Source organism: Scyliorhinus torazame, chromosome 2 (genome assembly GCF_047496885.1).
Source record: "Scyliorhinus torazame isolate Kashiwa2021f chromosome 2, sScyTor2.1, whole genome shotgun sequence".
Classification (NCBI taxonomy): Eukaryota; Metazoa; Chordata; class Chondrichthyes; order Carcharhiniformes; family Scyliorhinidae; genus Scyliorhinus; species Scyliorhinus torazame.
In genome coordinates this window covers 22,196,492-22,211,120 of record NC_092708.1, presented here as the reverse complement: position 1 = coordinate 22,211,120, position 14,629 = coordinate 22,196,492, and the positions used below count along the sequence as shown (strand labels likewise).

General features: G+C 57.0%; 1 protein-coding gene across 3 annotated transcripts in view; it reads left to right on the top strand.

The window, feature by feature from the left end:
• Positions 1-14,629, top strand: part of prkag3a (protein kinase, AMP-activated, gamma 3a non-catalytic subunit) — a 112,020-nt gene that overhangs the window by 35,749 nt on the left and 61,642 nt on the right. For all 3 annotated transcript variants that reach the window (XM_072469417.1, XM_072469427.1, XM_072469437.1), the window contains exon 4: positions 14,499-14,580. In XM_072469417.1, coding sequence (XP_072325518.1) covers positions 14,499-14,580 — 82 coding nt within the window. The remainder of the gene's footprint in view (positions 1-14,498; positions 14,581-14,629) is intronic.

Here is a 14,629-nt window from a genome sequence, read left to right as displayed (position 1 = left end):
TGTTGGCGAGTTCACTACTGTAGCAGGTAGGGCATTCCACGGCCTCACTACTCTTTGCGTAAAGAACCTACCTCTGACCTCTGTCCTACATCTATTACCCCTCAGTTTAAAGTTATGTCCCCTCGTGCCAGCCATATCCATCCGCGAGAGAAGGCTCTCACTGTCCACCCTATCCAACCCCCTGATCATTTTGTATGCCTCTATTAAGTCTCCTCTTAACCTTCTTCTCTCCAACGAAAACAACCTCAAGTCCATCAGCCTTTCCTCATAAGATTTTCCCTCCATACCAGGCAACATCCTGGTAAATCTCCTCTGCACCCACTCCAAAGCCTCCACGTCCTTCCTATAATGCGGTGACCAGAACTGTACGCAATACTCCAAATGCGGCCGTACCAGAGTTCTGTACAGCTGCAACATGACCTCCCGACTCCGGAACTCAATCCCTCTACCAATAAAGGCCAACACTCCATAGGCCTTCTTCACAACCCTATCAACCTGGGTGGCAACTTTCAGGGATCTATGTACATGGACACCTAGATCCCTCTGCTCATCCACACTTTCAAGAACTTTACCATTAGCCAAATATTCCGCATTCCTGTTATTCCTTCCAAAGTGAATCACCTCACACTTCTCTACATTAAACTCCATTTGCCACCTCTCAGCCCAGCTCTGCAGCTTATCTATATCCCTCTGTAACCTGCTACATCCTTCCACACTATCGACAACACCACCGACTTTAGTATCGTCTGCAAATTTACTCACCCACCCTTCTGCGCCTTCCTCTAGGTCATTGATAAAAATGACAAACAGCAACGGCCCCAGAACAGATCCTTGTGGTACTCCACTTGTGACTGTACTCCATGTTGATTTGTAAAGTGGAAATATTCTGTTTGAAAACTTTAATAAAATATATATTTTTTTTAAAAAGTCATGTTGCAGCTGTATAGAACCTTAGTTAGGCCACACTTGGAGCATAGTGTTCAATTCTGGTCGCCACACTACCAGAAGGATGTGGAGGCTTTAGAGAGGGTGCAGAAGAGATTTACCAGAATGTTGCCTGGTATGGAGGGCATTAGCTATGAGGAGCGATTGAATAAACTCGGTTTGTTCTCACTGGAACGAAGGAGGTTGAGGGGCGACCTGATAGAGGTCTACAAAATTATGAGGGGCATAGACAGAGTGGATAGTCAGAGGCTTTTCCCCAGGGCAGAGGGGTCAATTACTAGGGGGCATAGGTTTAAGGTGAGAGGGGCAAGGTTTAGAGTAGATGTACGAGGCAAGTTTTTTACACAGAGGGTAGTGGGTGTCTGGAACTCGCTACCGGAGGAGGTGGTGGAAGCAGGGACGATAGTGACATTTAAGGGGCATCTTGACAAATACATGAATAGGATGGGAATGGAGGGATACGGACCCAGGAAGTGTAGAAGATTGTAGTTTAGTCGGGCAGCATGGTCGGCACGGGCTTGGAGGGCCGAAGGGCCTGTTCCTGTGCTGTACATTTCTTTGTTCTTTGTAAATGTATTGACTATCTCCATGGCTATGTCCTTCGACCCTCTGAGGTGTAGATCATCAGGTCCTGGGGACTGAGTAACATTCAAACCCATTAATTCCTCCAATACCTCCTTCTTACAAAAATTCCTGATTCTTCGAAGACCATTGGCTCTCCTGTTCTGGGAGATTGCCTGTATCTTCCTCAGTGAAGACAGACACAAAGTAATCACTTGTCTTCCCTGCCATTTCTCGATTATAGAATCATAGAAGTTTACAGCATGGAAACAGGCCCTTCGGCCCAACCAGTCCATGCCGCCCAGTTTTTACCATTAAGCTAGTCCCAGTTGCCCGCACTTTGCCCATAACCCTCTATACCCATCTTACCCATGTAACTATCTAAATGCTTTTTAAAAGACACAATTGTACCCGCCTCTATTACTACCTCTGGCAGCAAATTCCAGACACTCACTACCCTCTGAGTGAAGAAATTGCCCCTCTGGGCCCTTCTGAAACTCTCCCCTCTCACCTTAAACCTATGCCCTCTAGTTTTAGACTCCCCTACCTTTGGGAAAAGATGTTGACTATCTACCTTATCTATGCCCCTCATTATTTTATAGACCTCTATAAGATCACCCCTAAGCCTCCTACGCTCCAGGGAAAAATGTCCCAGTCTGTCCAGCCTCTCCTTATAACTCAAACCATCAAGTCCCGGCAACATCCTAGTAAATCTTTTCTGCACTCTTTCTAGTTTAATAATATCCTTCCTATAATAGGGTGACCAGAACTGCACACAGCATTCCAAGTGTGGCCGTACCAATGTCTTGTACAACTTCAACAAGACGTCCCAACTCCTGTATTCAATGTTCTGACCAATGAAACCAAGCATGCGACTCCACCTTCAAGGAGCTATGAACCTGTACTCCTAGATCTCTTTGTTATATAACTCTCCCCAACGCCATACCATTAACTGAGTAGGTCCTGGCCTGATTCGATCTGCCAATATGCATCACCTCACATTTATCTAAATTAAACTCCATCTGCCATTCATCGGCCCACTGGTCTAATTGATCAAGATCCCGTTGCAATCCTAGATAACCTTCTTCACTATCCACTGTGCCACCAATCTTGGTGTCATCTGCAAACTTACTAACCATGCCTCCTAAATTCTCATCCAAATCATTAATATAAATCACAAATAACAGTGGACCTAGCACCGATCCCTGAGGCACACCACTGGTCACAGGCCTCCAGTTTGAAAAACAACCCTCTACAACCACCCTCTGTCTTCTGTCGTCCAGCCAATTTTGAATCCAATTGGCAACCTCACCCTGGATCCCGTGAGCTTTAACCTTCTGCAACAACCTACCATGCGGTACCTTGTCAAAGGCTTTGCTAAAGTCCATGTAGACAACGACTACTGCACTGCCCTCATCTACCTTCTTGGTCACCCCCTCAAAAAACTCAATCAAATTTGTGAGACATGATTTTCCACGCACAAAGCCATGCTGACTGCCCCGAATCAGTCCTTGTCTCTCTAAATGCTTGTAGATCCTGTCTCTCAGAATACCTTCTAGCAACTTACCTACTACAGACGTTAGGCTCACCGGTCTGTAGTTCCCAGGCTTTTCCCTGCTGCCCTTCTTAAACAAGGGCACAACATTCGCCACTCTCCAATCTTCAGGCACCTCACCTGTGGCTGCCGATGATTCAAATATCTCTGTTAGGGGACCCGCAATTTCCTCCCTAGCCTCCCACAACATCCTGGGATACATTTCATCAGGTCCCGGGGATTTATCTACCTTGATGTGCTTTAAGACTTCTAGCACGTCCTCCTCTGTAATATGCACACTTCTCAAGACATCACTATTTATTTCCCTTAGTTTCCTAACATCCATGCCTTTCTCTACCGTGAATACCGATGAGAAATATTCATTCAGGATCTCACCCATCTCTTGTGGCTCTGCACATAGATGTCCTTGTTGATCCTTAAGAGGCCCTACTCTGTCCCTAGTTACTCTTTTTCCCTTTATGTATCTGTAGAATCTCTTTGGATTCTCCCTTGCATTATTTGCCAAAGCAATTTCATGTCCCCTTTTTGCCCTCCTGATTTCCCTCTTAACTCTATTTCGACAATCTCTATACTCTTCAAGGGATCCACTTGATCCCAGTTGTTTATGTACGTCATATGCTTCCTTCTTCTTTTTGACCAGAGTCTCAATATCTCGAGTCATCCAGGGTTCCCTACTTCTACCAACCTTGCCCTTCACCCTAAAGGGAATGTGCTTACCCTGCACTCTGGTTAACACTTTTTAAAAGCCTCCCATTTACCAGCCGTCCCTTTGCCTGCCAACAGTCTCCCCCAATCTACCTCTGCAAGTTCCTGTCTGATACCATCAAAATTGGCCTTGCCCCATGGCGGCCGTGTAGGACTGGCATTCGGTGCTGGAGCATCGCACAGCGCTCCGGCGCCATTCTAGCCCCCCCCGAGGTCGGGGAGAATGACTGGGCCTGGAGGCCTGTTGACGCCGGCGCCGTTCGCGCCGGTTTTGACGCCGGCGGGAACACTTAGCCGGGATTTCAGAGAATCCCAGCCAGAGAGTTTTTAAACTGGGTTTCGCTGGCTAGGCCAGCAATTGTTTCCTTTGAACCGCTGCAGTCCATGTAGGTACACCCACAGTGCTGATAGGGAGAAGGTTCCAGGGGCGAAATTCTCCGTTATCGGCGGAAACTCCGCCGATCGGCGCAAAAAACGGCGCAAATCCCACTTGCGTCACGTCATAAAAATGGGCCGATAGTCTGCGGCCCGAAATGGGCTAGCAGCGACGTAACGGGATCCGCGCTTGCGCAGTGGTTCACGCCGTGCAGCGTCATATGCGCTGCACGGCGTGACGGCTCATAAGGCCGCGCAGCTCCCCCCCACCCGACCGGAACAGCCGACCGCAACACCCGACTTGATGGCTGGCCGTCGCTCAGCCCCGAGGTTCGAGTCACGCGATGTGGAGGCGCTCCTGGATGCGGTGGAGCAGAGGAGGGACTCCCTGTATCCCGGGCACGGCCGCAGAGTTGCCCCACGCCACAGCCGGCGTCTGTGGAGGGAGGTGGCAGAGGCCGTCACCGCTGTGGCCCTAACACCACGGACAGGCACCCAGTGCCACAAGAAGGTGAACGACCTCGTCAGAGCAGGCAGGGTGGGCGTCCCCCATATCCCCTCTCCCCCAAATCCCCCCCTCCCCATATCCCCCCTCCCCCATATCCCCCCTCCCCCATATCCCCCCCTCCCCCATATCCCCCCTCCCCCATATCCCCCCTCCCCCATATCCCCCATATTCCCCCCTCCCCCATATCCCCCCTCCCCCATATCCCCCCCTCCCCCATATCCCCCCTCCCCCATATCCCCCATATCCCCCTCCCCCATATTCCCCCTCCCCCATATCCCCCTCCCACATATCCCCCTCCCCCATATCCCCCCTCCCCCATATCCCCCATATTCCCCCCTCCCCCATATCCCCCCTCCCCATATCCCCCCTCCCCCATATCCCCCCCTCCCCCATATCCCCCCTCCCCCATATTCCCCATATCCCCCCTCCCCATATCCCCCCTCCCACATATCCCCCCTCCCCCATATCCCCCATATTCCCCCCTCCCCCATATCCCCCCTCCCCCATATCCCCCCTCCCCCATATTCCCCCTCCCCATATCCCCCCTCCCACATATCCCCCCTCCCCCATATCCCCCCTCCCCCATATCCCCCCTCCCCCATATTCCCCCTCCCCATTTCTCCTCTCCCCATATCCCCCCTCCCCCATATCCCCCATATTCCCCCTCCCCCATATTCCCCATATCCCCCCCTCCCCATATCCCCCCTCCCACATATCCCCCCTTCCCCCCCTCCCCCATATCCCCCATATCCCCCCTCCCCCATATCCCCCCTCCCCCATATCCCCCCTCCCCCATATCCCCCATATCCCCCCTCCCCCATATTCCCCCTCCCCCATATCCCCCCTCCCACATATCCCCCCTCCCCCATATCCCCCCTCCCCCATATTCCCCCCTCCCCCATATCCCCCCTCCCCATATCCCCCATATTCCCCCCTCCCCCATATCCCCCCTCCCCCATATTCCCCATATCCCCCCTCCCCATATCCCCCCTCCCACATATCCCCCCTCCCCCATATCCCCCATATTCCCCCTCCCCATATCCCCCCTCCCCCATATTCCCCATATCCCCCCTCCCCCATATCCCCCCCTCCCCCATATCCCCCCCTCCCCCATATCCCCCATATCCCCAAGTGAATCCAGCCCTAACCTTAACCTCTGCAATGCACGCGCAACCGATGGCGTGCATTCATATACCTGCCTAACACTGTTGCCTTTTACCCCTGCCACCACCCCCCCCCCCTAGGAGAAGCGCGCACACAACAATAGGGAGCATGTGAGGACTGGAGGAGGGCCCGCTGATGAGAGGCCACTGACCGTACACGAGGAAAGGGCCCTGGAACTGGCTGGCGGACCTGAGGACCGGGAGGTTGCTGATGCAGAGGTCGGGGCCCCACGAGCAAGTGAGCCACCAACAGCCCGTCCCCATATCCCCCCTCCCCTATATCCCCCTCTCCCGTATCACCTGATCACTGCCTGATGTCTAACCATGCATGCTTCATTGTGTATCGAAGGACCAAACGTCCAGGCACCCATCCCCGCAGATGCAGACCGCCCGCAGGATGCCCCTCGGAGACCACGGGAGACGGAGAGACCCCGAACCCTCCAGCATGCGACGCCCGCAGGATGCCCCTCGGAGACCACGGGAGACGGAGAGACCCGGACCCTCCAGCATGCGACGCCCGCAGGATGCCCCTCGGAGACCACGGGAGACGGAGAGACCCGGACCCTCCAGCATGCGACGCCCGCAGGATGCCCCTCGGAGACCACGGGAGACGGAGAGACCTGGAGCAACAGGGAGACGACACCCCCGTCACGTGCGGGAGCGACCACCCAGCGATGAGGGGGGCAGCCACAGGCCCCCGTCACATCCGAGCCAGGACACCACTACCCAGGACACCACTATCCAGGACACCCCTACCCGGGACACCACTACCCAGGACACCCCTACCCGGGACACCCCTACCCGGGACACCACTACCCGGGACAGCACTACCCGGGACAGCACTACCCGGGACAGCACTACCCGGGACAGCACTACCCGGGACAGCACTACCCGGGACACCCCTACCCGGGAAGACGAAATACCGGACAGTGACTCAGAGTGGATGGGTGGAGACGAACCCCCACCCCAAAGTGCCATGGACTCAGAGTGGGACGAAGAGCACGACACAACGCCACTGCTGTCACCAACACCCTCCACCATCGCAGAAACACTCACCACGGTTGGGCACTTTAGTGATGAGGCGTCTGGTACACTCACTGGTGCGCACAACACAGCCGTCCCGGTACAGCAGGTGGAGGTAGGAGCAGCAGAGGGACCGGGCGGTCGGAGGGCAGCCCAGGCCAAGCGAACATCTGCCGCCCAGATGGATCCCGGGTTCCTGCAGTTACCACACCCACACATAGATCCGATGCAACACCGACACGGAGACGAGCGAATAGGGTGACGGGTGGCTTGCGGCGGCTGCGGTCGCAGGTGGAGGAGTCCACCCGCGTCCAGGAGCTGGGAGTGGTCCCGGTCATGCGTGCCACCCAGGCTGACACCGCACGGGTGGCGTCCGCGGTGGAGGCAATGGGTGCGACGGTGTCAGACATGGGGAACGGTTTGCGAGGCCTGGGGCCTTCCGTGCAGGCGGCGTCTGTGGCCCAGGAAATGGCTGCCCTCTCACAGGAGGCCATGAGCCAGTGCCAGCGCCAGATGGCAGAGGCGCTCAACGCCATAGCCCAGTCTCAGCAGGCCATGGCCCAGTCTCAGCAGGCCATGGCCCAGTCTCAGCAGGCCATGGCCCAGTCTCAGCAGGCCATAGCCCAGTCTCTGCAGGCCATGGCCCAGTCTCTGAAGGCCATGGCCCAGTCTCTGCAGGCCATGGCCCAGTCCTCAGCAGGCCATCGCTGAGGGCATCGGCGCCAGTGGCCATGTGCGAGCTGGCGTCGCACTGTCGCAGACAGGGTTCGACAACCCCCTGGGCTCCATGGCTGCAAACCTGCAGACCCCTGTCGATACCAGCACGGGCCTCCTGGACTGGCAGCGCCAGATGTCGGGGGCGCGTCGGATGGCCAGTCCGTTCGCATCCCCCACCCATGTAGAGGCCTGGGGGCCATCGGGCACCCCGAGGGAGGAGGAGGTGGTGTGGTCCGTCCCGGCTCCCTCTGTAGGGGAGGTCCCGGTACACCGCGACACCTCGGACTCCCCCCCTTCCGTCCCAGGTGCATCGGGTGGGCAACGGGCAGGACAGGCTGGCAGCTCGCCATCCCAGTCGCCCGGGCCGCAGCCTGGCCCATCTAGGCCAGGACGCCCCAGGAAACGGCCGCCAAAGGGATCCAGTGTCAGAGGGCAGGAATCACAGGAGTCCACCTCCAGTTCTGCTGTACCGTCTGGGGAACCACGTAGACGTAGTCAAAGGGCCCGTAAGGCCAAACAATTAGACACTGAGTAAGTTGGCACGGGTGCAGGGCACAGATGAGTTTTAGGCGCTAGGGCACGTGCATGAACTCCTTTGGTTATTAAAGTCAATGTTACACCTACCGAAGCTGCCTTTGTGCTCTGTCCAAAGTGTGCGGGGGTGTCATGTACGTTGAGCGCAAGTGTGTGTGTGAGGGGTGGTCTTACCTCAGCTCCAGGTGAGTCTGCCCCCTTCCCCCTGGGCCGCCATCAACATCCCCCGGGCAGAGGACGGGACCGTGCGCTGCAGTGTCACAGCCGCATGCAGGGATGGTCCGGGTGGATGGTGGTACTGTGGCCATGGGTCAGACATAGTCCAACGATGTAGAGCCAGGAGCTCATCGGAGGCGGGTTGTCATCATTCTCCATGGCCTGCGATAGACACGCGTCCACCCGCAACTGGGTGAGCCCGGCCCGTTGTGCCGCCGGTGGATCGGCAATTGGGAGTGGGGGGGTGGTGTGCATGCGGGTGGGGTGTGTGGGGTTGGGGAGGGGGGTGAGGGTGCTGGGTGGGTGGATGGGTGGGGGGTGTGGGTGGTCGGCTGTTGTCATGGTGTGCGGTCTGTGGCCATACTACCCGATTCCCACGCCCATCTAGTCAGTGAAGCGGGCGTCTATCAGTCTGTCCCGTGCCCGCTGGGCCAGCCGGTAACGGTGGACAGCCACCCGTCTGTGTCTACCCCGTCTGCCCTGACCATTGCCCCCATCCCCCTCATCTGGGGAGGACTGGGCCTCTTCCTGCTGCTCCTCCACTCCGCCCTCCTCTGCCTGCGGCACATCGCCCCTCTGCTGGGCTATGTTGTGCAGGACGCAGCACACCACAATGATGCGGCCGACCCTATCTGACCGATACTGGAGGGCGCCCCCAGAGAGGTCCAGGCACCTGAAACGCATCTTCAGCACGCCAAAGCACCTCTCGATCACTCCCCTTGTCGCTACATGGGCATCATTGTCGCGGTTCTCCGCCTCATTGCGTGGCCTCCGTATAGGCGTCATCAGCCACGATCGCAATGGGTAGCCCCTGTCGCCCAGCAACCAGCCCCTCAGCCGGGGATGGCGTCCCTCGTACATGCCGGGGATGGATGACCGCGACAACACGAATGAGTCGTGTACACTGCCTGGGTGACGGGCGCAGACGTGCAGGATCATCATGCGGTGGTCGCAGACCACCTGTACATTCATCGAATAGGTCCCCTTCCTATTAGTGAACACGGCCCTGTTATCTGCAGGTGGCCGCACGGCGACGTGCATCCCATCGATCGCGCCCTGGACCATGGGGAACCCGGCAATGGCAGAGAAGCCCACGGCCCGGGCATCTTGGCTGGCCCGGTCCACGGGGAAGCGGATGTAGCGGTGCGCCATGGCATAAAGGGCATCTGTCACTGCCCGGATGCACCGATGCACCGATGTCTGCGATATGCCGGACAGGTCCCCACTCGGTGCCTGGAATGACCCCGTTGCATAAAAGTTCAGGGCCACCGTAACCTTGACGGACACGGGGAGAGGGTATCCCCCGCCAGTGCCACGCGGTGACAGGTGTGCCAGCAGGTGGCAGATGTGTGCCACGGTTTCCCGGCTCATCCGGAGTCTCCTCCTGCATTCCCGGTCCGTGAGGTCCTGGTATGACTGCCGGGGCCGGTACACACGGGGCGCCCTCGGGTGCCTCCGTTGCCGTGGGGCCGCGACGTCCTCCTCCCCCTCCTCGTCCTGTCGGTCAGGTGTCCCTCCAGCCTGGGCGGCTGCCGCCTGCCCCTCTGCGGCAGCCTGCGCCGCCTCTCTGGCACGCTCCTCCTCCTCCTCCTCCTCCTCATCCAGGGCAACATAGACATGAGCGGCTGCCACCACGGCGGCCAACATCGCTGGATGGTCTGAAAACATGACGGCCTGGTGGGGGGGAGGGGAACGACGACATGTCATCATTGCCCATATCCCCTCCTCCCCCCAGCCAGGTGGCATGGACCGCATGGGTCCAACTGTTGGAGGCTGGCACCTGGCCAGGTGGACCAACTCATTTGCCCTCCCATCACCCACCCCGGCACGGACCCCCCCCCCCCCCCAACCTCCACCCCGGCACGGACCCCCTCCCCAACCCCCAACCTCCACCCCAGCACGGACCCCCCCCAACCTCCACCCCAGCACGGACCCCCCCCCGACCTCCACCCCGGCACGGACCCCCTCCCCAACCTCCACCCCGGCACGGACCCCCTCCCCAACCTCCACCCTGGCACGGACCCCCTCCCCAACCTCCACCCCGGCACGGACCCCCTCCCCAACCCCCAACCTCCACCCCACCACGGACCCCCCCCCCAACCTCCACCCGGCACGGACCCCCTCCACAACCCCCAACCTCCACCCCGGCACGGACCCCCTCCCGGCACTCCCCCGGAGCCCAGCCTACTCTAACCACCCCCCCCCCCCCCGCCGCACACACACACAAGCCGAGACACACCTCTCCTCACGCAATCAGTCTGCGGCCACGCCATTTCCTGCCCAGAGCCAACCCCCCAGGCCGTCACTCACCTCCTCGCTGGTCGGCGTGAGCCTGGAGCACCGGGTCACGCCGATGAAAAGGAGGTTTGATTCACGTCGACGTGAACGGTCATCACGTCGACGGGACTTCGGCCCATCCGGAAGGGAGAATATCGGCAGGCCGAAAATCGGCTGCCTTGCGCAGACCCGTGACATTCTCCGCGGCAGCGGCGCCATTAACGCCCCGCCGACTTTTCTCCCTTCGGAGACTTCGGCGGGGGCGGGGGCGGGATTCACGGCGGCCAACGGCCATTCTCCGACCCGGCGGGGGGTCGGAGAATGACGCCCCAGGTTTTTGACCCGGTGACAGTGAGGGATCGCTGATCTATTCAGCAGACTCAAGCTAGGGGCTGGTTTAGCACACTGGGCTAAATCGCTGGCGTTTAAAGCAGACCAAGCAGGCCAGCAGCACGGTTTGCCCATTATAAATTCTCCTGGCTCTACCTGTAATGGACCCACATTTGTCTTAGACAAGTGTTTGTTTTTCACATAACTTGAGAAACTTTTACAGTCTGTTTCTATGTTTCTTGGCAAGTCCACATTCACTTTCTATTCTCCTTTCTTCATCAGTTTTCTGGTGCTCCTTTGTTGGATTCTAAAATCCTCCCAATCCTCAACTTTATTCTAAAATCCTCCCAGTACATCGGTCACATTCTGAGAGTGGATGGTAGACAGAGGGCGGGATTCTACATCCCGCGCCGGGTGGGAGAATCCCCGGGGTGCGTGCAAATCGCGACACGCCGCTCCGACGGCGGGCTGCCGGGTCTCCGTCGACTGGAGAATCGGTGGAATTGCGGCGGTGCGGTTGCCGCAGTGACGGTCGGGGGCCATTGTATGCGCCCCCCCCGCCCCCCCCCCGCAATTCTCCGCGCTCGACGGGCCGAGTGCCCGCCGAGTCCCGCCGGCATCGTTTGCGTACGGTCCTTCCCGGCGGGACGTCGGCTTTCTGGCTGCGGGGGCCGTCCTGGTGGGCGGGGGGGGCGCCGACTCCGGGGGGCCTCAATGGTGGCCAGGTCCACGATCAGTAGCAACCGATCGGCGGGCGGACTCATTCCCGGGGGGGGGCGGGTCAATGTTCCATCGCGCCGGGCTCCGCCAGATTGCCCGCGGGCCGGCGCGGAGACGACTGTGGCGCGCATGCGCGGACCTATGGTGGCCGTGTAGGACTGGCATTCGGCGCTGGAGCATCGCACAGCGCTCCGGCGCCATTCTAGCCCCCCCCGAGGACGGGGAGAATGACTGGGCCTGGAGGCCTGTTGACGCCGGCGCCGTTCGCGCCGGTTTTAACGCCGGCGTGAACACTTAGCCGGGATTTCAGAGAATCCCAGCCAGAGAGCATTTAAACTGGGTTTCGCTGGCTAGGCCAGCAGTTGTTTCCTTTGCACCGCTGCAGTCCATGTAGGTACACCCACAGTGCTGATAGGGAGAAGGTTCCAGGTTTTTGACCCGGTGACAGTGAGGGATCGCTGATCTATTCAGCAGACTCAAGCTAGGGGCTGGTTTAGCACACTGGGCTAAATCGCTGGCGTTTAAAGCAGGCCAGCAGCACGGTTCAATTCCCGTACCAGCCTCCCCGAACAGGCGCCGGAATGTGGAGACTAGGAGCTTTTCACAGTAACTTCATTGAAGCCTACTTGTGACAATAAGCGATTTTCATTTCATTTCATTCATTTCATTTCATAAAGTGCGCAGAACGGTACATTTAGCTGGTGTGTTCCTCAGTTCCTGCAGCGCTGTGACGGACCCTGCTATTCAATGGCATTTGCCGTTTTATGGCCTTGGCGAGGAACTCCCTGTCGAGGCCAGCTCGCCAATGCAGGAAGACAACGCCCGCATCACCATTTTTAAAGGCAGTCCCAATCTTACAACCCCCCCCCACTCTCTGCGCCCCCCACTGCAGCCTCAGGACTTCCCATCCCCTCCACCCAACTTACTTTTTCCGAGCCCCTCTGGACCCTTGGCACAGGAAACCTGGCACCTGGGCACCTTGGCACTGCCAGCCTGGCACCACTCGGGCCTCAATTCCTCAGCGAACCCCCCACCCCCCGAGGTGCCATCATGACTGGTTCACGACTTTGTGAACCAGTGCCACACTGCGCCCAATTGAGGTGTCGCTGGCGGGGCCCCTGAAACCCAGACCCTGGGTGAACTGGGCAAGTGAATATTTGAGTGAGCCTAAATATGTGCGCTTGGATCTTGCTCAGCGAGAGCAAGACCTTGATCGTGGGGCCCCTCTCGCTTGACGTTTCGTGAGTCGCAATTCCCGCTGGAAGCCTTCTGGGAGATTCAATGGCCTCACCCCGTCACCAAGTCGGGCGCGACACGGCCGTTGAATTGGGCCCAAGGTCACTTTGGGGGGAACTTGCAAATGGTGGCATTCCCATGCTTCTGCTGTCCTTATCTTTCTAGGTGGTAGCGGTCATGGGTTTGGAAGGTCCTGTCGAAGGACCCTCAGTGTTTTGCTACACTGCATCTTGTAGATGTTATACACAGCTGCCAATGTACATTGGTGGTGGAGGGAGTGAATGTTGAAGGCAGTGAACAGAATGCCAATAATGCATGCTGCTTTGTCCTGGATGGTGTTGAACTTCTTTTATTTAAAAAAAATTCCAATTAAGGGGCAATTTAGCGCGGCCAATCCACCTATCCTGCACATCTTTGGGTTGTGGGGGTGAAACCCACGCAAACACGGGGAGAATGTGCAAACTCCACACGGACAGTGACCCGGGGCCGGGATCGAACCCAGGTCCTCAGCGCCGTAGGCAGCAGTGCTAACCACTGCGCCACCGTGCCACCCCTAGGTGTTGAGACTCTTGGGTGTCGCTGGAGCTGCACTCATCCAGGCAAGTGGACTGGATACAGTTGACTTTTGCGGAATGTGTGAGGACAGTGATGTGTTGGGTGCTCTGGATCCGTGCAACACTATTTTATTAAGTCAGAAACTGTTGAACATACTTTCACTGTGGGTTAACACGATATTAGATTGAACTAAAGACCTATGCCTTGTCCTAACCAGTCTATGCACTCAGCACATGGTGAAGATCTGTGCTGCAAGCTGTAAGCTCTGTCCTACTAGGAGGCTGTAGCTCGAATGAGCGGGAACTCTGATGCCCCCTGTCTTTCTAGTGCGTGTGCTCTCACTGGTGATTGGCTGCGGTGTTGTGTGTGTTGATTGGTCCCGCTGTGTGTCCATCAGTGTGTGTGTCTGCACCATGATATACTGGTGTATATTATGACAGACAGTAAAGGACAGACAGACGTGGAGTCAACATTCTGGGACGAAGATGACACCTAGAAATAAATGAACAAATTCTATCATAATTTTAAAGGCCTCCATCTGGACAAAGCCCAGTCTTCTCGTTTCTAGAGACAAAGGCCGCAACCTGTTTAATGCTTCATGAGTGATAGAACCTCTCAGTTTTGGCAGTTATTCTGGGAAATCATTTGTGCATCTTCTCCAGTACCTCAATGTCCTTCTCCTACAGACCAGGAATGTTTACAGTAACTCCATCAAACTAAGTTTAATGCAATGTCTCTGCCCTAACTTCCATCCCTCTGGAAAGGGACCCCAGCTGCTGGTTACTTTGTGCATGACTGTGTTAAGCTGGATCATTACTGTCCGTGGCCGTCATTTTGGTACCCCCAGATCACTCAGTTCCTCTACCCACTCAGACACATATTTTCCAAGGAATTTGTGGCTTTTTGAACGACCTCAAAATGATTTCTATTGAGGTTCAACCGGCAATTCCGTGTCACAGAGTCGACATTGATCCTGGTTCTAGGCAACGGTGAGAGATGCAACCTTCAGGGGGAGTTGGGGGAAGCGGGGGAAAAAACTCCAGAACTAGAGGAAAGTTGTTTTCTGGTTTCTACACAGGTGAAGAAAGCGTTCTTGGCAATGGTCGCAAACGGCGTGAGAGCAGCTCCACTCTGGAACAATAAAGAGCAGTGCTTTGTCGGTGAGTTTTAAACCTGTTCATCTGAACGTGACGGGAACAGAATCTGGGA